Below are 27,859 nucleotides of genomic sequence, written 5' to 3'. Positions count from 1 at the left end.
CAGTGAGAATGCTTCCTCAGGTTGTTTTAACCTGAGCTAAAAGAAAAATTTACTAAATATTAACACAGAAAATAAATTATCCTAATGCATTACTTATATAGCAGAAATAAGTAGTCGGAAAAGTTTAATATCAGTGACAAAACAAACATAAGTGTGTTACTGTACAAAAATTTTGCTCTAAAGAAAAATCTTGAATTGTATTAACAATTTGACAATTTAACTCAGCATGGAAAGCATACCTCAACGTAAGGCAATTTTTCTGATTTAAAATAACGTTTCTAGAAACTTGTGTTCAAAAGCATTTATGTATTTGTACTGAGACAGGTTAATATGGCTGCGACTAATAAAAGTGTCGACTCTAGTGATGTGGTTAAAACGCGTGAAAGTTGCGATGATTCCGAAGATGAAAGTGAAATATTAGAGGAAAGTCCTTGTGGGAGATGGTTCAAAAGGCGTGAAGAGGTTCAACAACGAGACATACCAGGTATCGATGCAGCATATCTTGCTATGGATACTGATGAAGGCGTTGAAGTGGTTTGGAATGAAGTGCAGTTTTCTGAAAGGAAAAATTTCTTGTCTCAAGAGGACAAGATTCGTGACATGTTTGATAGTCTGACTCGTCTGGATCATCCTAACATTGTTAAGCTTCATAAGTATTGGATGGATAAGGATTCAGAATGTCCTAGAGTCATATTTATTACTGAATACATGTCTAGTGGATCTCTGAAGCAGTTTTTGAAGAAAACCAAGCGTAATGTCATAAAGTTGCCTTTACTGTCATGGAAGCGGTGGTGCTCTCAGATTCTTTCTGCTTTGAATTATTTACATTCATGCTCTCCCCCTATAATCCATGGCAATTTGACATGTGATACTATATTTATACAGCATAATGGGCTGATTAAGATATGTTCCGTTGTTCCTGATGCCATTCTCTACCACATAAAAACCAACCACAAAGACTTAAAAAATAAACATTTCACTGCTCCAGAGTACATGTCTAAAACACTTCCTCATCTGACCCAAGCTGTTGATGTTTATGCTTTTGGTATGTGTGCTTTAGAAATGGCAGCTTTAGAAATATCAGCCTCTGGCGATAAAGAGAGCCAAGTTACAGAATGTATTGTGAATAAAACGATTGATTCGTTGGAAAATCATCTACAAAAAGATTTTATCCAGAAGTGCCTTTGTAAAAATCCATGTGATAGAGCAACGATCAGAGAACTTTTATTTCATTCAGTTATATTTGAAGTACATTCTCTAAAACTGTTAGCTGCTCATGCCATTGTAAATTCTGCCATTTACCAACCGGATCAGCTGACCGATGAGGTTTTGTTTGTTAAGTATGACACAGAAGATGTTCTTGCTCACGTACCATTCCAAGGTAAATTACCTGGACCTATGGTAACCCGAACCAAAGCTAAGAAGTTGGAGATAGAAAAATTTCTGAATGATGTCCGGAATGGTATATACCCTCTCACTGCTTACGCTATGTCTCATCCCATCGTACAGAAGCGTCCCTTGTTGTCTGATTCTTCGAGGTCCACATCGATTGCCCCGCAAGAAATTGAAACTCGTAGAATTGTGAATATAATGTGTAATGTTAAACCACAAGAGCAGGGGCCAAACTATGTGTTGACTATACTTCTGAGGATGGATGACAAAATGAATCGGCAGTTGTCTTGTGAAATAACTAAAGATGATGATTTTGCTGGTTTGTCAGAGGAATTAGTATATCACGGGTTTATTAGTGATGAAGATAGAGAGATGGTGGCAAATTTAATTGGAGACACTATTAGCCGTCGCCATATACCTGATCTGCCTAATACCAATAAGTCTTAACAGAATTTGCAACTTTCATATTGCTTAAGAAAATGAGGTTAAACAGCTTGTGAATGAATTAATATTTCCTCTCAATATAAATATGTGCACAACATATGGCCAGCGTACCTTCGAACCAGATACTAATGTATAAACTATGTAATTGCATTAGGGAAGGCTGTAGTTTTTTATTTTACTTTTAAATCTGTTGTAACATTAAACTTACAAGTGTGTAGGACCTAATCAAAATGTTAAAAGATTATTACTTGTAAAAAAGAAAGTAAGTTTAGAATATTAATAACTCAAAGATTTATTTAATATCAAAGATTTATTCAATATCAAAGATTTATTCAATATCAAAGATTTATTCAATATTTAATAATATAAAGTCATGAATAAATTTATATATGCTTTAAGCAATAATATCAGCAAGGAAAGGATTGTAACTTGTAATTTTGTTCTTTGAAAGAGAAAAGTTTAAAACTTACTTTATTCTATTTTAAATATTGACGATACGTTTTTTTTTCTTTCAGCAACAAAAGGTATTTTAAATTATTTTATTATTATTAATATGAATGAAGCAATAAATAACTTAATCATTAGAGACCTGGCCAAATTTTATTTAGTTCGATTCAGCAAAAGCTGTATTGTTTTTTCCATTGCATTTCATTTGGATCAGGTTGTGCATCCTTACTTTATAATATTAGGATATATTTTTAAAAATATTTTTAAGCTGATTAGACTGATTATATGGAACGCAACAATAGGCCAAAGGCTCAGTTTTGTGTTATTATACAACAAAGTTTTCATTATGGGAAATTAACTTATTATAATTGGTATATTATTCTACTTCATGTAGTAATTTTTTAATTAGGGATATAAAAGTTTTATATTATAAAGGATATATTTATCTTGTTAATGTGCTTTAAGATTTTTAATAAATAAGTTAATTAAAAGTATTTACATGTATAGTATATTGGTGAAATTAGATAGTAAAATTTTATTTAAAGTTGCTTAAAATGATCTTTAACATAATATTAGAAATAAGCAAGGATACAGGTATGGGAAATACTGTAGACCGCTGATTATCCGGACCAAGTCTGATCCTGGTAAAGAAAAACTGAGGTAATTGGACAACTTTAAAAAATGGCTTTGTTAATGTTTTTAAGTAACTTCCCATCATACTTTTTCCAGGCTTAGGATTGGCAATTGTAATTGCGTCTATTATAGTATACTACAAATAATGTGTTGAAAAGTTTGAAAATTTTATTGAAAAACTGTTTCTTTATTAAACTCCTTGCCACCCACTTCGAAACTGAGTGGAAAGAACGTTAGGTTCTCTGCAAAGTCACAGAAGGACAAAAGCCATTTTTAAACACCGTTTAAAATATTCTGAAAATAAAAACATTTTTGCAATTATTATTATGAAGAAGAAGAAGATGGGAAAAATGCATGGTCATTGATAATCATACAATCCGATTAATTGGCGTTCAGATAATTGGTGCTCTACTGTAGATATATATATATACATTGGTTATAAGCTTATTGTTTTCTAACTGGAAGAAAAAAATATTTTTCTAGTGGCAAAAAGGTCATATTTAATAAATATAAGTATTTTGTATATTCTATATACTTCTGACTAATGCCTTACATATATATGATAATAGTATGAAAATTTTGTATTTTATGACTGTTATTGTAATTATTTCATTATTTAAATTATGAAATAAGAAATTTTTAAGTTTTAACATGTTTAAAAAACTGTTTTGTCGCTAAATGTTAAAAAAAAATTTTGAGAAAACTTTTTAAAAACAATGAGACATCTCTAAGATGTCTCATTGTTTTTAACAATGATGTCTCATTGTTCAGAAATTTTTTAAAAGGTAATTCTCCAAATTTTTTTAATCTTATTTGAACTAGGTCAATAAATATTTATAATGAAAAGTTTATATATTCATATAACATTTTGGCATATTTTCATTAGTTGATTTGCTACAATATGTTATTTAATTATTTTTAAGAGTTTTTTTTATTTATTGCAACTTTTTCTTTTCCATCCAGTTAGTCTAATGTTATAATATGAGCGTTTATATTAAGTATTAGAATGTTGCTGCTGTTACGTTTGGTGCAATAAACGGTTTTAGGTTCTGGTTGTATTTTGCTGCATTTAACTCAGCTCAGAATATTGGTAATAAAAAAAAAACTAATTTTACTGTGATATCTTTTTGTCTTATTCCATAGCTTTTAATTAAACAAGAGTAATAATTTTTAAAATATGTAGTGACATTTCTCGGCATCTAATTTCTTTATACGTTAACTAATGTGTTTGAGTTAAATCTTTTTAAAAAGTGTTTAATATTCATATTATATAATTGTTATAACTAGAGCTTTGGTTATTTCTTATATGTTTTGAATTAAGTTTGTGAAATATTTATTTTGCTCATAATAATTATGTATTTAGTAATATTTTATCTACCTAGTGTTAACAGAAAAAAATCAAGAATTGTGTTTGTTTTTTTATCTACATAATTTTATAGTGGTAAAATAAATTTATTTTTATTGCAAATCAGTGAAGTGTTAATTCATTACTTTCATTTTCTTAAAAATATACACTTTAACTTCTATAAACTGACATATGCTGTTGCATTTATGATTTATTATTTTTATTATTATTATTTTTATTTTTTTTGCATGCTAAAAAAGTCTTTCACCAATAAGCAAAATCCTAAAATTTTTTGTTTGTGCTCCAAAATTAAAAATTAGTATGGAAGATAATAATAACTCTAAACATTCTTAGAAAAATTTATTTAAGATTGAGTTAAAGTTCAATTAATAGTTGTCTGTGTAATAGTTCATTAAGTTTAAAGGAATTATGATTTTTTTAAAAATTCTTTTTTATTTCTGCATATTTTTAGTTGTTCGAGAGGGCAGAAGCAGAAAGCTTTATCTTTTCTATAATGTCAATTTTTTTAAGTAATGTTAGAAAGTTGCAACACAATTTTTGTTTATGAACAAATTCGTGGAATGGTTAAATCCTTCAAAATTTTTAATAATATATGTATATAACTTATTTTGAAAAATTAGTTTGTGTTGAAAAACAATGGGAAAGAGTTTAAAAATTTTTAGTTTGGTTAAGCTTTAAATTTTTTCTTAGTCAATTGTCTCTTAAGTGCTGAAAATTTTTTTTTCTTTCTGGAAACACTACAACTCTCTTGCCTTAACTCATATTTTTACTCTGTGTTATAGTTACCTATAACTTAGTAAATATTAACTAACTACATCCTCTTTGCACTGGGTGTAGTGATAACAAGGTAGTAAAACTAACATAAAATTGTAATTAATAATAATCACAAAATATAACAATAATTTAACTCTATTAGTTTTCAAAACATAAAAAATATCACTGATTTATCATCTGATGTAAATGATGTTGTAAGGTCTTTATGAGTGTAAACTGTATTTTACTTATAACCTGACAATTAAATTTTTAAATAAAATATTGTCTCTATTGTAACAATATGTTACTAAAACAACTTCAAAATTATTTTTTTCCCAATTCAAAAATAACTTAACTTTATATGCTACAAGTTCATCGAAATGAAAGTTTTAGGAAAGGGATATGAAGAATAAGTTGTTGATTGAACTGTTTTTTTTTTTTTTTTTTTTTTTGAAAATTTTAACCAATTTTCCTGTAATAAGAACATATTAAGCAGAAAAATTATATAAATTGCTAAATTTTTACTGCTGACAGAGTGAATTAAATCTGGACTAGTAGCTCAAATTGATTTTTCATTAGATTTTTATTTAAACTTGATTGATGGGTATCCACTTTTTCTTATTGTAACAATTTTAAAATACTGATTCTTTTTCTGTTTAAATATTTTTGAACTAAGACTTGTGAGTTATCTTGATGTGACTTCGGTATTAAGGTAAAAATTTTATAAAATCCGGGAATTATCCACGATTTTGGTAAAATTTTTAATTATCTGTGATTTTGGTTAAAAAATTATGAAATATATCAAGTTTTTTCCTAGCTTTGGATTTAAGACTTTCTTGTTTGGATTTTTATTAGCGTAATGATTCAAATTGTTTAAATTAAATCTTAAGTAATAGAATTTACTGTATTTATTTTCCATGCTTTGTGTAAAAAGTGATTTGTGAAAAGTGAATCTTTTCCAGATGGAATGTAGCAACCGATCTTCGAAAATCATTTTTTGTTTGTTTCATTTATTTAAATATGTTGTTACATATGGCTTTATTGGAGAAATTAATCCATATACAATGTTCAACTTTAAGTGGACTTAAACAAGGAGTAAAAAGGAACAATTAAACAAGGAGTAAAAAGGAATTATATTTATTTAAATATAAATTATTTTAAAGTAAATATTCATTATTAAGTGCTTTTTTTATGACTTTTTCTTTGAATTCCGTCAAGTGAAACTTTTATCCATTGTGCCATTCTTTCGAATATGTTTTAAACAATAATGTATCACTTATGATCAACGAATTGTAAATTGAGAACTGAAAGAATATATATTATGTCGCATTTTCTAATGATTTAGAAAATCAGTGTTCTTAGTTTGATATGAAAATGCATTATTTTTGAAACAATAAAATTATATAAATGCAATTTGATTTACATAAATAGGTTAAAATTAGCTCAAACAGAAAAGAATATAAAATTTTATTTAAAATATTAATGTGAAATTCTGAGGATTTTCTCCCTTTCCTTTGAATATTTGTACTAAGTTTTTAAAAAAAAAGTATTTTCTTCAAGTCAAATTTAGAAATATGTGAACACATGTATTTTATGTTAAAATAGTTTATTTTCCCTCCTAATTACAGCCTATATTCTTTTTTAGATTGCCCTGGTGTGGATAGTAGTGCAGCAGGAAAAGCTGAAGCATGTGCTGGATGTCCAAATCAAAATATATGTTCCTCATTAAAAAATGATGAACCTGACCCAGGTTTGTGAAGTTGAATTTAATAAATGTGCAATAGCTATTTTCTTATAATTATTTGTGTCATACGAAATATGTTTGACTATTTAATGAAATGTTATCTTACTTTATATACAGTAAAATAAGAGGAGAGGTTTTGATACCCACTCATAATTTCTTATGAATAAATTCGAAACTTATTTATATTCATAAGTATTTGAAATTTTAGTTACATAATAATTTACTTATACAATTCTTATTTTGCTTGTGATGGCATTTAAAACTTGTATGTCTATGATTGCCTTATAATGTTAAAAAGTTATCTCTTTTTAGTGTCATTGTGTAATTTTTGGGGATCCTAGAAACTTGGGCTGAAATTTTTTTAACATTAGCTTTCTAACTTAAAAGTTATTTATTCCCACCAGTTCACTAAAAAGGTCGCCTTGTTTAAGGGAAAACCGCTACTTTGACTATTCTAACAATTCTTGTTTTAATTCAGTTTTTTACTATGTTTATTTTTCATTTTAATGTAATCCATCGTAATTTTTTACTACTCATTTTACGCATTTTAAATTCTTTGCCTTACTTTTTTAATATTATAACCGTCAGCCGAAGTTTAAGTTCACGACTTGCAATGTGTCATAAATATCCTCAGTAGTAGACGGATCATGGGTTAAAAGCCCCCTTGCCATCTGGTTAATCCAGGCAGGTTTCTGTGACTTTCTTCTCCATGTTAGTTCCATCAAAAAGTCCTCCACAAAGGCAAATTTCTCCCACTACTTGATTTAAGGGTTCCCTGGTTTTCTGGATTGGATTCAAAATTACTTTTTTTATTAAGGAACATATTGGCCCTAGTCTTAGTTTTGAAAAATAATAATTTATATCTTTTTATTTGCTTATACACTGGCAATGCTCTTTAATTATAGTGACCCATTACATTACAATGATCCTTTTGTTTTATTGAGTGCTGCATAAAATCCTGTTTGCAATTCTACATAAATAATATTATTTTAATATCCTACAAAATCTCTACACTGAACAGTTCATTTCAATATAGCAACTGAAATTTAGTTATTTGATTGAGAAAAAGTTTCAAATATTTCAACCATCGTTTCCATTGATTTTACCACACCATAAAAATGAAATACCTTGAATTCCCTTTCAGGGAAAGATGAGTGATATGATCTCCTAAATTCTTATCCCAAGTCCTCTGTGGTCATAATTTATGGTCATTTGTTATCTGTATAACTTTCTTTTCACAGAATACAATAAATTTATCACTCAACCTTTTTATGTTTGAAAATCAAATTAGTTTGTTTTGGGAAATATCAATCCCCTTGCATGATTTATTTTTTTTAAATAAAAGACGTGTGGTGTTCACAGTTATCTTATGTATATTATTTATCGTAAATGGCAGTCTAAAATAATATTATTTTTAAGGTATTTTTCACCCATGAATACTCAATTTTCTAAGATCTAACAATCAGATGGCACTTTAATGTGAAAAGCCTTTTTTTTCATTCCTAAGTTAATATTTATGATATTTTTGTGCACTCACAATATATCGACCTCAGGTTACAACTTTTATTTTTGCCCTGACCATAAGGATTGTGATTTTGAGCATTGACTGTATGTACATATATTTATAATTTTGAAATAAATAACGAAAATCAAGCCAGTTATACTGTAAAATTGGTTTAAAAATATTAGATTTATAAATCTTTATTTTTTGCACAGAATTTTTTGTTTCATTCCTAAGTATGCATAATGAATTTTATTTTATTGTTAAATTCATTCATTTTATATTTTTATTGTATCATTCAATATTTAGTTTTTAAGGCTTTTTACAAAAAATTCTAATTAAGTTATTTACTTACTTTTTAGATATTGAAATTATTAAACAAAAGATGTCTCTTGTGAAGCACATTATTCTCATTCTTTCTGGAAAAGGAGGTGTTGGCAAAAGCTCTTTTACTTCTATGTTGGCTCAAACATTGGCTGATGATTTGGAGAAAAATGTAAAGATTTTCTTTTTTAGTTCTGTTTTTCTTTTTTCCCTTGGAAATATAAAATTGCTACTTAAGAAGACTCTTTCCTCACCCTTTCTTAGACACTTCGTGAATTTTTTGATTTAAATCGAATTATTTTTTATTTAAATCATATTTTTTTTATTTTTATTCAAACTCATTGTAAGAACTTTAATTTATGATTAAAAATCCTTTATAAACGTTTAATCAAAATTAAATTAATATTAAAACAATATTATAAGAATATTTTAGAAACTCTAATTTACTAGTATAATTTTTCATTACAATACATGGCTTTGAATGCATAGCAACCATTTTGAAACACATGCATAACTGAAATTTGAAGACTAGATGAAATAGAGAATTTAATGAAAGTGGTCTGTCTAGGTTTTTCTGAGAGGTATTTATTTTGTGAAAATTTCGACATAATTTGTGATAATGAAAAATAATATTAAAAAATCAACACAAAAATGTGGATTTATTCTTTTCTTACGAAACACAAAAATAAAATTTAAAAAAAAAATATTTTGTGAAACTATTTTTTTTCCTTTGTTGATTTCCAAAGTTGAATTTGTGAAGGTACCCTAAGCAGTAGCAAGTTGGACTTGGACAGACTCTTTAACTATTAAATTAAAGTTTCAATCAGCAAACAATAATTTAAATTTAGAATTGTGTTTTTTTTTCTCTTGATTTTTAATATGACAAAATAAATGTAACAGATTGTTCTTATAAATGTAGTCACTCATCAATATTTTTATATTAAAATATTCATTTTTAATTCTATATCAAAATAGATCAGCTAAAAAAAATCTATGCACTCATTGGAATTCTTTTTCACAAAATTTCTTAATAGAAAATCTGATAATGTCAAAGATACTGTAAACATATTATGAGAAAAAAATACCAGTTAATAACTCTACTGCCTCAAATAGACTTTGAAAGGGAAGAATGACATTATATCAGGAAAAAATATCTGAATTCATTAGCCTTTTATTTTTTAAATATATTTTTGGCATATATAACCTCAAGCTTTAGAAATATACATTTTCCACCAATGAAATATAATGTAGATTTTAATTCCATGCGGTTTACATCAAAAGGTAGAATTTTAATTAAGATTATTTGCATTTTTTTCTTCGAAATTCAGGTCTATTAATTACTTTCTACAGCTATGCAAGTCTATAATAAGACAGCATTAAATGTGTATTTTAATCTGTACTTTCAATCTCAAGAATCAAAATACTTTTAAAAATGTCGTTTCAAATGTGTTGGAATTTAACACACACCAAGAAAGAAAGTAATTTCGTTAACTAAAATTAATTAACACAGCAATTTATTTAAAATAAATTTTAAAACTAAGAAAAGAAAATAATAAAAGTATCAATAATTTAAAACACTGTTTTTTAACTTTTAAAATCAATATATATTGATTTTAAAATTGATATAAATCAGATGATTTAAATCAATGATTTTTTTAAAAAAATCATTTAATTGAAATCATTTAAATCGTGATTTAAATCAAGCTGATTTAAATCAACAAACCCTGCTTAGACATATAGACATCATAATAATATTTTTATTATTGTTAAATTGTTATTTTTATTATTTTAAGTTGACTTTGTTATGCAGCACGTATGATTGATAAACATCATCAGTGATTGATTTTTGATTATTAATCACTGCCTATGATATGAGTTCATCCAGTTAATTTGGAGGGAAGAAAATGCAAGTTTTGTTAATGTCTCATATCTGTATTTTTCTATAATTCTTAAAATTTTTACATTTCATAAGAGTTTTAGAACAATAATATGTTTGTTATTTCGATTGTATTTAAGGGATTAGATTGTTTCTAATGAGTTATGAAGTTTTAGATGTCATTTTAAATAATTTTAATAAATTTTATAAGAATTGATACAAAAACATAGGTTTTTATAAGCATTTGATTTTTTGCTTAGTAAAAAGTTACCCATTTCCACCCTTAATAGCTTAATATTATTTTTTATTTGTACGTTTTAATTTCAAATGGTTTTGTTATTTATATCTTTCAAATACAGTAAGATACCCAGTACCTGAATGATATGCTATATTAGGTTTTATACTTACATGTACAGAGAGAGAATGGGAAACCTTTTTCTGTATCAGATACTCTGATCTCAGTTGCCCCTATTATGAGGATGAGGATTCATTGCTATAGCTTATTTTTATTACTAATGCTTAGAAGTTTCAGGTTCAATGATAGGAGGTTTGTAAGATTTTTTGAAAAAATATAATGAGTCATTTTAAAATATAAATTTGCTGTAAGGCTGAAGTACAAAAGGTTAGCTATAACATATTCATTGATTTGATGTAAAACCCTGCTAACTACCGTTTAAGACATGAGAAATATGATTATACATATTACAAAGCATGTTAGATAATTTTATTTAAAAAAATTTAAATATTAAGCTAATGAAAATTATGAGATAAGAGATGTAAAATTGATTGAAAACTTGATATGATGATGTGTGCATCGGATTTTCTTCAAAGTGCTATTGGTAATCTTTACAGCTAAAACGTTTTATGATTGTTTTTGAACACTGTTATAAGTATTAAAAATATGCTATTTTAAAACTAATAAACGGCTTAAATATTGATGTTTTATTTTTTTTTAAATGAAATCTATGCTCCTATAATATTATTTGCTTTCTTACACCTTAATATGATTCTTTAGTATCATTTCCAATACCTTCAGGAGATTGTCTTGTAAATGGTTAATAATTGAGGCAAAAATCATCTTTAAATAGGTAATGTGACTTACTTTCTGACTGTAGTCCTCTTGAAAGGATTCAAACTTTTCTAATGTTTTAAACTTTTACCAGGTTCACATACAATTTTCCAGGTTCTTCTGCAAGAAAGCAATTAAGACAAGATGCCTGGAAATTGCAGGTACATTTCTCTGAGAATTGAACGCAAAAGTTTTTTAGAAAACTCATTTGAGTGATGACAATGATTATCATTCCAATGAAATTTAATTAAACTATTTGCTAAAGAGTCTAGAAGTATCAAAATGTATGCTGAAATTTGAAATGGAATAAAATCTGTGTGTATTAATAATAATGTATGGATGAATGTAAATGATTGTATCAATTTTTCTATTCATATTGAGTATTAAATCGAAGTCACTGTTAAGTTATTCTCACTTTTAGATTGGCATTATGGATATAGATTTATGTGGTCCTTCATTGCCTAGAATGTTTGGAGTAGAAAATGAACAGGTAAATTATTTTTCAAACTCAGCATATATATACATAGATATATATAATATATACCTTTATATAAATATATACCCATATACATACATATCTATCTATCTTTCTATATATATATATATATATGTATTATAATTATCTATGCAACGTGTGACAATTAAATAACTTATAACTTATAGTTAAGAATAATAATTCATACATAATAGATAATTCATCATATGAAAGCAAGACAGAAAAAACTAAGTTTCTTTACTTACTATTAATATCAATGCTTTGAAAACAATAGGATCCAGAAGAAAATCTTTGATGGGTGTGGAATCTATTCATTGAAATTTGAACTTCATCCTGCATTTGTAGTTCAACAATTGTTACATGAGTCACATTTTCTTGCTATTGATACACCTATTAAATTCACTTTAGTATGTATCATGTTAATTTGAGTTAAAATTCTAATGAACATATAAACGTTAAATTAAGAATTTAATGATTTAAAATATTTTTGAATACATATTGATACATAAGTAATACAAAAGGGGAAAGAATCTAGGATTCACTCATCAGGTGTGTCATCTCGAAAACCAGGTCACCTTTTTTCAGCTATGCAAACTTTCTACTGATTCCTAAATGGGTGCAACCCTTACAGCAAGAGGGAACTTCGCCAAACTCACCCTTTGGCTCACTTTATCGATGTTTATGCCGCACTTACTATTTTGGGACTCCTTGCTCTGCATCATCCCTCCCCCGCCACAGCCGAGGGACTACCGAGAAATTCATTGACGCACCTGGTGAGGAACCTAGTTCTCTAAAAGTGAAAAAAAATTAGTGTCCAAGGCAAAAGTCCATGGGTGTATGAAGTTGCGATTCCTGAAGACATCTTCTGGCACTGGAAACAATGTCGAGCTGGATCTCACAGGCTAATGTCCAAGCTAATGCTTCGTCTCTCGTAGTCAGATGTAGGCTGCTGAGTACTTTCGGAAAAAGTGGTGAAGCATGTATTTGAGATACAGCTGGTTTTGGCAACGAAGGTGGTTGTGGAGGAATCCTACCAAATGATAAAACTGGAGGAGCAGGGAAATCTGGTTGAAGGACAGGTGGAGGAACCATGTGAGTGGGAACAGTCATTGTGGCACCAACAGTAAGTAAAGCCTTAGCAAACACTTGATGAAATGATCAGCAACACTTCATGGGAACGATCAGCAGACAGTTCATTGAGACGATCAACAAACACTTCATGGAGACGATCAACAAACATTCGATGAGGATGGTCAGCACACCTCCTGGTGCAGTAGCTTTGAAACCAAGACTTCATCTTAATTGTGCTAGCAGGGAGTCCTAATTGTCGCTCTATTTCTCTTCTGTCCTCACTAAACTCTAAATGCAAGTATAAGTAATAACAATAGCTTTGTAAGTAAAAATATTAGTTAGTCTAATTGGATCAAAAATAGCCAGGGATCACAGGCCCCTGGTGAGCATCCTAGATTTCCCCGTAATTTAAATGATTTTATTATGTAAATTTATTATTTAAACTAACTTGAAATGAATTCAAACACTTGATCAGGGTGTCAGAACCAATTTACAAATTAACCTTAAGTAAGAAATAAATTATTTCATTACAACTTTTCCAGGTGATCAGACTGAAAAAATTAAAATAAACTTAACCTATCTCTTAAAAAAAATTACTCATGTTAGTAATAAATTTATCTTAATGGACAAAAAATTTATTTTACAAGCATTTATGAACATTAAAATATTTTATCTAGAACTTATTTATCATTTGTATTTAATTGTTACTGTGACGTAAATTATATTTACTAACCGGTTTATTTGTCTCCTTGAAATTTGTCTCCTTGAAATTTGTCTCCTTGAAATTTGCCTGCAGGTCTGCAATGTTTTTAGGAGTAAGATGCAAATAATTATATCTTCGAATATACGGTGTCAATCTGTTTACATGACAGTTAAAAACCTTTCGATTATTTTCGACACTTTTGACTCGATAATTCACTTTTGAAAAACGCTCTATTACGCGATATGGCCCTTCAAATTTTGGTAGTAATTTATTTGACAAACCTGACTTCTTTAAATTTGGAGTTTTTACGAAACAGAGGGAACCTATTGGATAATTAAATTTGTCGATATTTTTACCGATTTCGCTTCTCCCGATATTCTTCTCTTCTTGAGTTTTTAAATTTTCTAAAACCTTGGAAAAAATTTCGTCTAGGGACTGAATTAATTTAGTTACATATTCTGATTGGGATTGAAATTTGTCACCCTCCCCCAAACTGTAGGGCAATCTCATGTCTCTAAGGTGTTCGATAAAAAATGGAGAACCTTGTGTGCTTTCGTTAATTCAAAGTTAATTGCCAACATAGTTTGTGAAAGTTGTTTGTCCCATTCGTTATTTTCATTGCAAATTGTTGCCAAAAGATTTGCAATTGATTGGTTCGGTTTTTCTATCCTACCGTTAGCCCAAGGTGCATACTTTGAAGTGTGAATTTTTTCGATACCTTGGATCTTACAAAACTCTGTAAATTCATTACCTGAAAAATATTTGGCGTTGTCCATTACTAGATTTTTAGGACAGCCCCTGTTAACTATATAATTGTCAAAAAATGCTTTTGAGATGGTTTCTGATTTCATGTCTGGTAAGGCTGCTAAATGGATGTATTTAGAAAATGCATCTATCATTGAGAAAACGTATTTGTTCCCCGATGTAGTAGCTTTCAGTGGTCCAAAAATATCAGTTTGGCAACGCTCTGAGGGATATGTACTTTGTTCGACCATCTGCATTGGGGCTGATTGCATTTTAAAAACACTACGTCTTGATAAACAAGGAATACATGAATTCACAAAATTTTTCGTATCTTTATACATTTTGTCCCAATAAAATTTTTCATTTAACCTATTATAGGTTTTAAAAAATCGGAGATGACTTCCTATCTCTGAGTGGACTGATTCTAATACTTTAGGTTTTAAAGAAGTGGGTACACAAATTTGCTTTTTAACATCTTTTCTCGGAGATTTACTGTTCCGTTTGGACAAATGAATTAACACTCCATTTTCATCGAACAAATAATTTGGATATTCAGAATTGTTATTTTCTTTTAGTTTATCAATAATTTTTTTCAATTTAGGATCTTGGCTTTGTAAATTAACTAGTTCTGATTTTTCTGGAAAAACAATTGTTAGATTATTGACATATCGTGATAAATGGTCAGCGACTACATTGAGTTTGCCTTTGATGTAAATTATTTTACAATTAAATTCCTTCAGAGCTAGTTTCCACCTCAAAATTTTAGATGAGGGATTCTTATTGGATAAAAAACCTTCGAGAGGTTTGGGATCAGTGTAAACATTAAATTTTCTACCTATTAAGAATGTTCTAAAAAAAATCAATGCTGAATAGATTGCAAAAAATTCTAAAACTGTAGCACTATACTTAGCTTGCGATGGATTTAATTTCTTTGAGTAAAAATAAAGAGGTTTAACCTATTAAATTCACTTTAGTATGTATCATGTTGATTTGAGTTAAAATTCTAATAAACATATAAACGTTAAATTAAGAATTTAATGATTTAAAATATTCTTGAATACATACTAATACATAAGTAATACAAAGGGGGAAAGAATCTAGGATTCACTCACCAGGTGTGTCATCTCGAAAACCAGGTCACCTTTTTTCAGCTATGCAAACTTTCTACTGATTTCTAAATGGCAACCCTTACAGCAAGAGGGAACTTCGCCAAACTCACCCTTTGGCTCACTTTATCGATGTTTTTGGCGCATTTACTATTTTGGGACTCCTTGCTCTGCATCACTATTAATGAATGCCTCCTCATTTTCCCCCTTTCAATGCTCCATTTTACTTATGTATTGCACTTGAAGTTGCAATGTTTAAATGTAGACCCATTATTTGATTAATTCGAGCACCTGGGCTATGAACATGAATATTTACTAGTATGTTGTTCTCAAAACTCTTTATATTGTTCCATCTTTATGAATTTATTTATTTTCAATTCTAAGTAGTGCTATGTTGTTTATCCATGGTGCTTAGCGTTTTAAAAAAGTGCTTAAAGGTGCTTATTTTTGATTTTCGTTTTTTAAAAGCCCTTAAGAGTGTTTTTTTAGTTGGGTGGTTTTAAAAAGTGCTTTATTTTCCCTTTCCGGAAATGAGATTTTTTTACCTTGTTGATTTTGCCACATATTATGCAAAAACGTGCTTTTTGCATTGTTCTATTCAACGTTTTTACAATTCATTTAACCCTAATCCATTTCGGCGTACCATCGCATGAAAGCACCATTAATTTTACATGTTTGATGAAATACTTTCAAGTCCACATGTGCGTCTACTCTAGTGAACTGGGTTCGATGAGATTTAAGCACTTTCATGTGCAACTCTGCTGCATTTTCCAAGATATTCTCAATTTCAGGCTTGATTTTCCTTCCTCTGAAATCAAACCGAAAAATATCTTGATCTTTTTAAAATGGCTAATATAATCAAGGGAAAAGTTCTTTGTAGGAAACTAGTTATTTAATCATGATCATGTGAAGTCTTTGAAAACTGTTTTACATTTTGTTAATTTGTATAGTGCTTAAAAATATTTTTTATGTAATATAATGCACCTTTAATATAAAAATATGAAGCTCGGATGATCTACAAAGTGGATAATCCACTTGCGGATAATCGGAAATTTACTATATATATATATATAGGGAGAATGTCAGCTTTTACCAGTGAATGTTAACAATAACATATTCACTTTGGTGATTCTTGGAAACTTTTGTTATGTCTGATTTGATGATTATTTACTCATTAATATTTTAACATTCGATATTCTAATATATGATTAGGATAGATTAAGAAAGACATCAGTGTTGGAAATACTGGGCGAATGTACACCAGGCAATGGCATTTAACCTTAAAAAAAACAGTGTGGAGAATACAAGGCAAGTGTATACTCGGCAATTAAACTTAACTTTTGAAAAAAATTAAATATATCATTGATAATCAGGTGATAACAGACAAATTTTTTTAAAAGAATGCCATTGGTTGTCACCTCACCTGCAGGGTGTCCTAACACTGAAGTTTTATCGAATCAGATTTTAAAATATTGAATAAGTATTTAAATATTGACGAATAAATTAATATTAGATCTAGCATGTATTTTGGACATTTACCAAAGCAACTATGTGATTGTGAACTTTCACTGGTTAAAATTGTTGCATTATATTTTAGGTTCATTTAAGTGGTTCTGGTTGGTCTCCTGTGGTGAGTTTTTTTCCAATTTAATATTCATAAAATTCAACAATTGTGATTTGCACATTTATTTATGACTTCAGATAAAATGCATCTTTTATGGTTTACTTTTCATTCTCATGCTTTTTTAAAAAATATATTGCATTTTAAAAATAAAAATTATTAATCTTTTAAGGATTTGTGACAACTTCTTAACTTATTATTTATAAAAAGTTATTTTCTAGTGTTAAATGCTATATATATTTTTTATAAATATTGATATGTTTTCTTTTGCTTCAAGTGATAAAATAAATATTTTGAAAGTTTTTTCTGTGTAATATATTTATAACATATAGTTTCTTTGTTACCCCATTTTATTCACATCTTATGGTATTATTTATTTTTTAACACTATTTTAATTTTTTTCTAAAAATAATGAGTTTTAAAACAACTTCTTTAAATAGTTTGGTGTTATTGAGTTTATAATTTGCACTAAAAACAGTTTTTGAGCTAACTTTTGTTATTGCGACATTGAAATTTTTGTCGCTTGAATATGTTATCAACTTACAAACTTACTTAAAAAATTTATTAAAATTTGCATTTTCAATGTGATTCTTGCAAATAATTTGTCTAGTCTCAAAATTTAAAAGAAATCTTATTTTGTTTTAGTTTGTGGATGAAAACCTATGTATTATGTCCGTTGGGTTTTTGCTGTCAAGTCCTGATGAAGCAGTGATTTGGAGAGGACCAAAAAAGAATGGTATACGTGCATTTTGATTTAATATAAGCAGCTCAAGTAGAGCATTATTTTTGTATTGTTTTATGTAAATATATGTTGTTACATACATTTCATTTTGTATGATGACCTATTTTTAGCCATGATATACCAGTTCTACAACCTAATCCTCACAAATCTGATTTAACATAACTTTAAAAATTTTTTGGCTATATTATTTTCCAAGTAGGGAAGGCTTTTGCAGCAAAAACCTTTGTTACTAGATTTTTTTTATTTGTTTTAGCAGCATTTGAGGTTTAGTTTATTCTTTTAATTTTAATAATATCAAGCTTGTTAAATATTCCCCAAATTTCTGAACTGAAAGGTCTCTGTCAAGGGATATTTTCTCTGACACTGCCAAAGATGCTTCAAGGAACCCTTCTGCTGGAAACTGAACTTTTGTATTTTTGGTTAAAGAAAAACCATAACCTTAAATTAGAATCAGACTAATTAGAATCTTATAGATAAGAAGCTTAGTTTTTCTAGAAAAGTACTGAGACCTTTAAAAAGAGAGAAGTTCTGTGAATTTTTTGTTCTTTTTTTTTGTTTAATAGAATGCACTGGATTTTAGAAATATTTTCATCTTTCCGTTTACAAAAGATCCAAGGTTAATTAAACAAGATATAGTTTCAAACACATGGGTTCAACACAAACCAATTTATTACAAAATCGCCTCTAAATTTTGCAGCTTAAAGACAACAATGTACTTTTTAATACTCTAATGACAAGCTTTTTAAAAAGTAGAATTATGTCTAAAATTCAAAGGTTGTGTCATTATAATTTAATAATAAAATTACATAAGTTTAATTTAAATTTAAATTATTAAAATTGATAAACCTAACTTTGAATTTAATTTCAATTCACTTAAAAGGTTTGTGAGATATTGATTGGGGATTTCTTATCAAAAATTAAGTTTTTAATTATATTTTCATCGATTGAAAATGTACTACAATAAGTCTATTTAATAATTGTGATGTAACCTACCTACAGTTATTAGTTATTATAATAATTTCTAACACATTTTTTTTATTGTTTCATTCAAATGAATGAAAAGCTACATATAGAATGATTTTAGTATTATTAGACAAATTTGGAAGGGCCATAGAGCATACAAGCATTAAGAATTGCAAAGGAATTCATGATTGAAAATGTTGTCATACTAAATTGCATTAAAAGAGGTTCATATATAACTTTATTGTAATTTAATGATTTGGCGAGCTTTAAAGTTAGTCACCAAATCATTAAATTACAATAAAACAGCTAATACTGTACCAATTTAAATGTAATTTTCGACAATTATTACAAAACATTCAAATTAAAATAACATACGTAAATAAAAGTACCCGTTCAAAAGCATACATAGAAACTGTTCATACAAGGACATTTCTGGGCATGAGTTCTTATGCAATTCATAATCTTGGATCCATTTCCTCTCCAAGTTTGTCCCATAATTAATTTTAGAATCACCCTGCATATATATTTTATGGACACAAAATAATAATTGAGTTCTTGCACTTCGGGAAAAATATCACGGATACCCACACTTGTGACCTATGACCAACTGATCGTTTATAAGCAAAATGGCATGTTAAAGTTGAGCTAAGTTTCTCCATATACGTTATAATATTAATTAACATAAAATTGATTAAATACAGTGCTGTATCACACACTGAATTCATTGAAACATAATTCTTTCTCGTTTGTGTTTTTTACTTTACTTAGATTTATTATTTGTTTATGTATTTATTGTAACCGTGATATATTTTTGTTTTGTGTACCTGTCAACTTCAATGCATAATTAGATTGCATATGTTCTACATGGCTTCCTGCCTGCCTTTGTGTTAAGTAAGAAATATATAGTGAAAAAATGTAGAATGTGTCACTTAAGGGAATTGATTGACTTACTGGAAATATAATGTGAATAACTGTTTTTAATGTTAAAAAATTTCATGTTTCAACAACCAATCAAGATTGCGTCTCTTGCAGGTATCCCATTAATTGGTGACTTTTTAAAACTGAACCTTGTTACAGATAAGAATGTGATCCAGCCTTGATAGATTTAACCTTAGAAAAAACATTTTGGCTTACATTCATGTGTTTTAAAATATTGCATCAAAAATCATATTTGCATTGTTTACACTTTCACTTTGTGATTCTGTTTCGCTGAAATTTTCAAATTTAACTTTGCTGTTTGTATTCATATGATTCAAAATTACACATTGTGATTAATATACTCAATTTTTTTTTAAATATCACATATTAATATTTTTTTATTAAAACATTGACAATATTCTATTGATATAGGCTTCTGACATTCACTTTTTTCTAGCTCAAATCTCAGGTATTTTTTCAATTATTTAAACTGTGTATGTAACATTTTTGGTTTTCTCTTTTTAGCTTTTTGGTTTTTTACCAAACTCATCGCTGATAGAGATGTTTCTTTTTTCAAATTTATTTATTACAAGCCTTAATGTTTATTCTTTGCGACTATAGTAAAATGTGTAAATCTGTGATTTTAAAATTAGCAAGTTTAGTACTAGTTCTTGAAACAATTTCATACATTTTAGTTTTAAAAAAAAATTCTCGAATTTTTTAAACTCTATGTCCACTAAATATGATATAAGTATTAAATATATAAAGTATATTATTTTTGTTTCTTAGGTCTTATTAAACAGTTTCTGAAGGATGTTGATTGGGGAGATTTAGATTATTTACTGATTGATACTCCACCTGGCACTTCAGATGAACATTTATCCATTGTAAAATATCTTCAAGGAACAAACTTAAATGGTGCAGTCATTGTTACCACTCCACAGGTTCATAATATTTATTTTGATTTGGATTTTTATCCCTTGCTTGTAAACTAAATTTTTAATATCTTGTTTTGTGAAATTGAAGTACTTTTTTGTAGTGTTTAAAAATTACTGATACATATCAATTCTCATTATATCTCATTCTGTTTTATATATTTATTAAATAAAAATGCAAAGAAAAATATCAAAGAGAAGGAAATATATTAAAAATTTAAAAACAAAATAAAATTAAAAGAACAGTCAAAATTTGAAAGATATTATGTCATCATCAGCTTACACAAAAAGGCAAAAAATAGTGCTTTTTTAAATTTTTAATATTTTTCTATTATTAATTTTTTTTATTCTTCTTGGATTTCTTTTTCCTATTTAATTTCTTTCCCACTTTTTTTGCATTTTTATCTGATACTGGGTTATATTTACTTATAGCATTTCTATTTACCATCCTACTACTATACTAGTTCTATTTACTATTTTTATTATAAATTTTCTTTTTTTATTCATTCTTAATTGCCTCTCTTTATATATATATAGTAAACAAACTTAGTAATTTAGCTTGATAGTAATGTATTGAAGGTTTCAAAAATGTGTGATGATTTGAAAATATTAATTATAGAAAATTGGAAGATGCTAGAAATATTTGCTGCATTTCTGCTTAAGATAACTTTATTCTCACCAAATTTCAAAATTAGTTACAAAGTTTGTAAACTAATGATGCTGTTAATTGAGAAAAACTGTAAAATAATGTTTTTTAATGTTTGTTAATTACCATTTGCGTCATGGAGTTCTTGTAAATGATAATTATTTTAAAAACAAGTCTGAAGAAGAAGTCTGATAAACACATGCCTGTGCAAAAATAATTAGTTTAAATATTCTATCATTCAGCAGAAACAGTGTATTATAGTTTCTCTCCCTTCAAATCTGCCACACTAACTGTTGATTAGCTTTGTAGTTAATTATCAAACTTGGTAAGAATAAATTCCTTTTAAATATCTAAGAGTATTATAAACATAAAGGTGGCCAGGTAGTAGAGTAGTCAGCGTGTAGCCAATAGTTGTGGGTTCAAATCCTGCTCTAGTCATGGATGTTTCTCTTTGTGTGTTGTCCACTGTTGTGTAAATGTGGTCCACTCTATGAACGGGCATCTGTGGCAGTGTGGCGTGGGGAAATGTTGCTCACCTCCATAATTTAGGTTCACAGGTGACCACATGGTTAAATGAGTAACACTTGCTCCATCTTCCGAGGCAAAGTTCGAAAAATTCAGTGCTTGCTGTTAGAAAAAAAAAAAACTATGAACATAAGGCAAATTTTAAAACTTATATCTTCACTATAAAATCAGATTTTTTTTTAATCTGAATATTACTAGTTTAAAATAGTGTAAAATATAAATAAGCTTTGTTAGTATATATATTACTTCTTTACAAACACAGCCTAACAATGCAAGTGTTCATTACTGTTTTTTTTTTTAAGATTAAACAATCATTGCTTAATTTATTTGCAAGGCATTTTATTAATTTTGTTTCTTCAAGAATATTATTTTGTCATTGCATTTGTACATTTTCTGTTATTAATTTTTTATATATATTACTTGGGACCTGTGTGATATTAACAACTTATACAATCTGATCTTACTAATGTATAATAATTAACCTTGTATTCTTCTCTCCTATATATTTTTTAAAATATCTTATTTTAAGCTTTTACAATGTTGAATATTATTTACACTATCATTGCTAAAATGTATCTCAAGTTATATGAGTGAATTTTTGGAAGAATAATTCTGGTACTTTCTACTGTAAAATAATTTAAACAGATCGGTATCTTTTTCTACATTTTCTCTATTTAGTTTGATTATAAGATTTAATTGTTTCTTTCTTTTAGGAAGCTTCTCTTTTAGATGTTCGTAAAGAAATTAACTTTTGTCAAAAAGTTGATCTGCCTATTTTGGGAGTTGTAGAAAACATGAGTATATTTGTTTGCCCCAAGTGCAAGGTATTTAAGCTAATTGATCTCGCATGAATACTTCATGTGCATTTTTTTATGTGATGTTTAATAGGATATTGTTTTGGTTTTTTTTCTGCAATAAAATTCAGTGTCATTTATTATTTATATGTATATGCATAACATATATCCATGAATTGTATGCCAACATCAATTGTTTTTAAGGAAGACTTTTCTTGAACATTTAAAGTGGTAGTAAATTTCATGCTGTACTGTTTTATTTTTGGTTTAACAAATTTTATTTACATTGATTTTAACCACCATTTTTAACTGCTTTAGTAATTAAACAAAATAAGTTTATTTTAATTGTTCTTTAGCTGTCGCTTTAAATATTGTATGGAAATATGATTTCTGGGTTAGGATCTATGTGTATTTGACTTGATTAGGTTTTATATTTAAAGATTTTATTATTATCATTACAGACAGCTAACTACTCTAAAATTATCTGGAGAAAATAATTATCATCAAGAACAAGAAAAAGGAATTTAGAAAAATGTTTTGTTTAATTTGTATTTATTATATAATTCTGGTACTTTAGATCTGAAGATATATTATATCTTCAGATAAATATTTACAAACAAAATTTGACTAATTCATTTTTTTTTAAATATTCAGTCTCTAATGTTTATTAAATAACTATTTTTCTGTAAACAGGTTTCTAGTGAGATTTTCCCTGCAACTACTGGTGGAGGCCAAAAAATGGCTGAGGAAATGAATGTACCATTTCTTGGAAAAATTCCTTTAAATTCTCAAATAGGTAAACTTGATAGTAATACATATAACTGGCAACTTGTTCCAATCTATAGGAACTTTTTTATTTGAATATTTAGAATCATAGTAAATTTTATGATTTAACATTTTATTATAATAAATTTAATTAAGGATGAGTTTTTCCGACACTACATGCAACGAGCTTACAGATGTAAAATATAATAATTTTACCAAGAAGTTTTAAAATGTAGACAAAATTAAGTTTACATTAAATTGTTATTTAGTTATCACATTAAATATTCTTATGCTGCTAAGCTATAACTTCTGGGTTGGCACATGTAATGTATTTTTCTAAAGTTATCTTTAAATTTTAAACGTGCTTTTATTTAGTTTAAGTAAATATCACTGTAATTCCCTATTTTTAATTTTGTATTTATTTAATTATCATATTAGTTTAGTTAAAATAGTTTTTAGTATTATATTTGAGTTTATCAGGGTGCGCAGCTTTTTTAAAAAGTGCTTAAATGTGCTTATTTTCGATTTTCGTTTTTTGAAAGCCCTTAAAGGTGCCTTTTTCATTTGGTGTTTTTAATTTTTCCCTTTTTTGAAATAAGATTTTTCCTTTACCATGTTGATTTTCGCTTCGAATTTTGCAAAAAACGCAGTTTGCATTGTTCTGTTCAACATTTTCACAATTAATTCAACCTCAATCTATTTCGGGGTATTATCAGTCCGTAGCGTATGAAAACGCCATTCGTTTTACATGATTCAAAATTTCATAATTTTTGTCAATTGTCAAAAACAATACCAAAAGTTTTTTTTTTCCTTTTTTGACATGACGGTTAAAACAAGATAAAAACGTCAATTGTCAAAAACTTTCCAACCCTGCCTAGTTATGATATTTTTTTAAAGTACTTAAAAATATTTTTTGAGTACTTGAAAAGTGCTAAAAGGTGCTTATTTTTTGGTGAATAATTTGGCTACGCACCCTGTTTGCATGTTCTTCACTTAAAGAGACTCTTTAGCGAACATATTTCTTTATCCGAAAGATGTCCACTTTACCAAGATTTCTCTGAATTGAAACTCTGCACAAGAGTAAAATATTCCATGCTAATCAGCTAACTCTTTAGTGGTTGCATTGAAGAAAACGTTCATACAAATGTCTATTTTGTCTAGAAAATTATATAAGAAAACTAAGTACTATGTGCTCCTCCCCCCCTAAAAAACAGACCACCTTGAATAACTTTTGATCTAATGATTATATCTTCACGTTCTAGTTCTCCATTTTAATTGTTCGTGGGGGTGAACTAAAATATGCTAGTTAATTAGTGAAGACAATATTTTAAGTTCCGAAATCAGACAGAAATGTACTTTCTCTGAATAAACACACCTTTTTTTCCGCCAGATTCGGATTTCTGACCCCCAAAATATAGTGGGTAGCCGCAATTGTAACAAAAATTATTTCTATGAACAATTTTAAACTTACTATATCAGTAGTAATCTAAATATGGTTGTGTCGAATATAAATGAATGTTGCCCATCACTAAATACCCTGTAAAATTAGCCTAATTTGGATACCCAGTAGTAAATAATTTTTGATACTTTCGTTTTACTCTTTTTTGATTTTGCTACAGATATCATTTAATTGAAAAATTAAGTTTAAAAATCAGCTTAAAATTATTGCTAAAATTGAATAATATGACTTTCCTATTTTCTACAGTAGTGGTTTATGCTTTAATCAAAATCATCTAATCACATGAATTTGCTTTATTATATTTCATAGCTTTGTAAACATGAAAATTGATTGTATTTGATATTTATTTTGTAAAAAATTAAAATTGAATACATAATGATTTTATGATAAAGAGTTCTGTGAAAAAAAAACTGTAATCAGCTGTTGTAGGACACTTGATTAGAGTTTTTTTGAATATGGTTTTTATAAACCCAACTGTTTTTTTTTTTTTGCTATAACAAACAGAATCATATATTTTTTAATTAGATATAATAGTATACCGAAAAGAAATTTTAATTATTATGTAAAATATGTTCATCACCAACCACATAGACATAAAATATAAACAATGTTTTATGAGAAATTTTTTTTAAGAATAATATTTTGAAAAAAAAATCGTTCTGAACTGTAAAAAAACAAAAGTCATTAAATATTTTTCATTGCACTATGCTTGGATTTTGATAGAAAAGTGACTTTTCGTGACTTTTAACAGAAGAGTGACTGCTTCGTGGAAAGTGCAATTTCATTCTTCGGTTGTTGAATTAATGTCCCTTTAATATGATTCTCTTTTTTCATGTTATTTTGGTAATCGATTATAAAAGTACAATTGTATAAGAAATGGTATATGAAATAGAGTGGGAAAAAATTTATAGCTTTTGTTATTTTGAAGTTCATGAAAAAAGTTTTTGTTATAAGATTCTTTAATAAATTACCCTTCTATTGTTGTGTTTCTTTCATCTCTATATGGTGGATAAAAAATTTTAATTTACAACTGAAAATTTCTCTTTGCGGTATTTTTCTATATTTTTTATATCAATATTTAATAGTTTTTATATTTTCTAGGAAGAGTATTTAATATTTAACATACTATCTAAAATTTTTGCAAATTCTTTTAAATAATATAATATTTTTTAAAATCCTCAAAATATAAAATTTTTTTAGAAATAAGTGCAAAAACTTCAATTGCTTACGTTTAAGTGAGAAGTATGTTTTTCTGAAAAATTTCTTAACTTCTTAATTGGGTAAACTGAATAATGAAACTGATGAAATATTTTGTCATACACAAACTACTACTCTAATGGGCATGATGATATTTTTCGTCACGGAAATTATTTGAGGTGTGATGATTTTACATGTAACTATGAAAAAAAGTCCCTATTGTGAAATGAGTAAAACAAAAGTGACAGGTTAACTCACGACTAAACATTTAAATGCCTGTTTAAAGCACATAGTTCATAGAAAAATAAACTTTTGATTCTTTATGTTGCATAAATTTTGACTCATATTATTAAAAGTGAGAAAAGAAAAAACTAAATATGCTTACAAAAGACAAAAGAAAGGAAAAAAAACACATCTAAGTCGTTTTGTTTTACACAGTATTGTTTGAGTGAAACTGATTTGAATAATTGATCCTCTACTGTATTTAGTGTCAACTCTTTTTATCATTATGTCATGCATTAAATCATTATGTCATGCATTAATTTTTTTTAATATTTAGGTAGAGGTTGTGATGAAGGAAAATTGTTCTTGAAGGATTCAGAATCAGTTACAAAAGATATTTTAAATACTATAGTTGAAAGTATGCTCTTTGAATCATTTGAAACTTAAATTTTGAAAAATAATTAATATTTTTAAGAGTAAAGTATAGAAACACTTTCGATTCTGTACTGAGTTATAAAAAATTGCTTTTTCTCTCTATGTATGCTCTTGACCTTTACATTTTAAACGTAAGACAGAAGTAGGCATTTAAAATTATTTTAGGAGTTTCTTTATCTTTTATTACGATAGTTTTTATTGCAAAAAATATTTTTAAAGTATATTGAAAAATAAAATCATTATTTTTTTTAAATTTTTATTTTTTTAAAAACTAAATAAAGTAATTTTTCCAGTTTTTTCAAAACTCTTTCAACTTGACTAATTTTGATACACATTGCCTTTTTTTATAATTCTCACTTTCATGTTGCTTTGTAAACTTAATACTAAATAAGAAATATTTAGAATAAAAACAATTGTTTTTTCCTTTTTCTCCTTACAGGTATTAAGAAGAATTTGAACAAAGAAATGTAGGAACAAGCAATTTGAACAAAGAAAGAACTTTTTACTTTTATAAATTTATAATTTGTTCAGTCAAGTGTCTCACAATTTTTTCTTGGGTGCCTAAAAACTTACTCTGTTATAAATTGTCTGTGTATTTTTCAGACCCACAAGTTTTATGCTTTCTTTCAAAATGTGTTTACTTTTTTGGTTTCAACCAGTAGATTTTCACCATAAGAATTGATATAACTACCATTTCTCAATCTGTTGGACAAAGGATTATTTTTATTCTCTGCGATACAAATATAGTATTGCAGCCAAACGAAAATTGTCATTCTAAGCACTTATGGGTAGGAAAAGTTACTCGCTGTTCACTACTTTTTGGCAAATTTGTGAGAGAGAATAACTTTGTTCAAGATGCCAGGCCAGTTTAAGTAACCAACACTAATTGGGATAAGAACATGTTTTTATTGTTTATGTCAAATAACCAACACAAATATAATAATAAAAATATTGTGTATTCAATTAAA

General features: G+C 27.5%; 2 protein-coding genes across 2 annotated transcripts; both read left to right on the top strand.

Moving 5' to 3' along the window:
- The first annotated feature begins 84 nt into the window (after positions 1 to 84).
- LOC107454391 (NUBP iron-sulfur cluster assembly factor 1) lies at positions 85 to 27,859 on the top strand. Its single transcript, XM_016071586.3, has 11 exons — positions 85 to 245; positions 6,681 to 6,785; positions 8,643 to 8,776; positions 11,971 to 12,039; positions 17,267 to 17,299; positions 17,936 to 18,026; positions 20,703 to 20,857; positions 22,733 to 22,843; positions 23,507 to 23,609; positions 26,794 to 26,874; positions 27,331 to 27,859. Exons 1-11 carry the CDS (start codon positions 227 to 229, stop codon positions 27,360 to 27,362), a joined length of 933 nt encoding a protein of 310 aa, XP_015927072.1. The 5' UTR covers positions 85 to 226; the 3' UTR covers positions 27,363 to 27,859.
- On the top strand, positions 252 to 1,976 carry LOC107454383 (nuclear receptor-binding protein). The gene has a single exon (XM_043040003.2). It carries the CDS (start codon positions 331 to 333, stop codon positions 1,837 to 1,839), a length of 1,509 nt encoding a protein of 502 aa, XP_042895937.1. The 5' UTR covers positions 252 to 330; the 3' UTR covers positions 1,840 to 1,976.

The sequence above is a fragment of the Parasteatoda tepidariorum genome, chromosome 5 (assembly GCF_043381705.1).
Source record: "Parasteatoda tepidariorum isolate YZ-2023 chromosome 5, CAS_Ptep_4.0, whole genome shotgun sequence".
NCBI classification, from domain to species: domain Eukaryota; kingdom Metazoa; phylum Arthropoda; class Arachnida; order Araneae; family Theridiidae; genus Parasteatoda; species Parasteatoda tepidariorum.
This window is presented reverse-complemented; position numbering and strand designations above follow the sequence as displayed.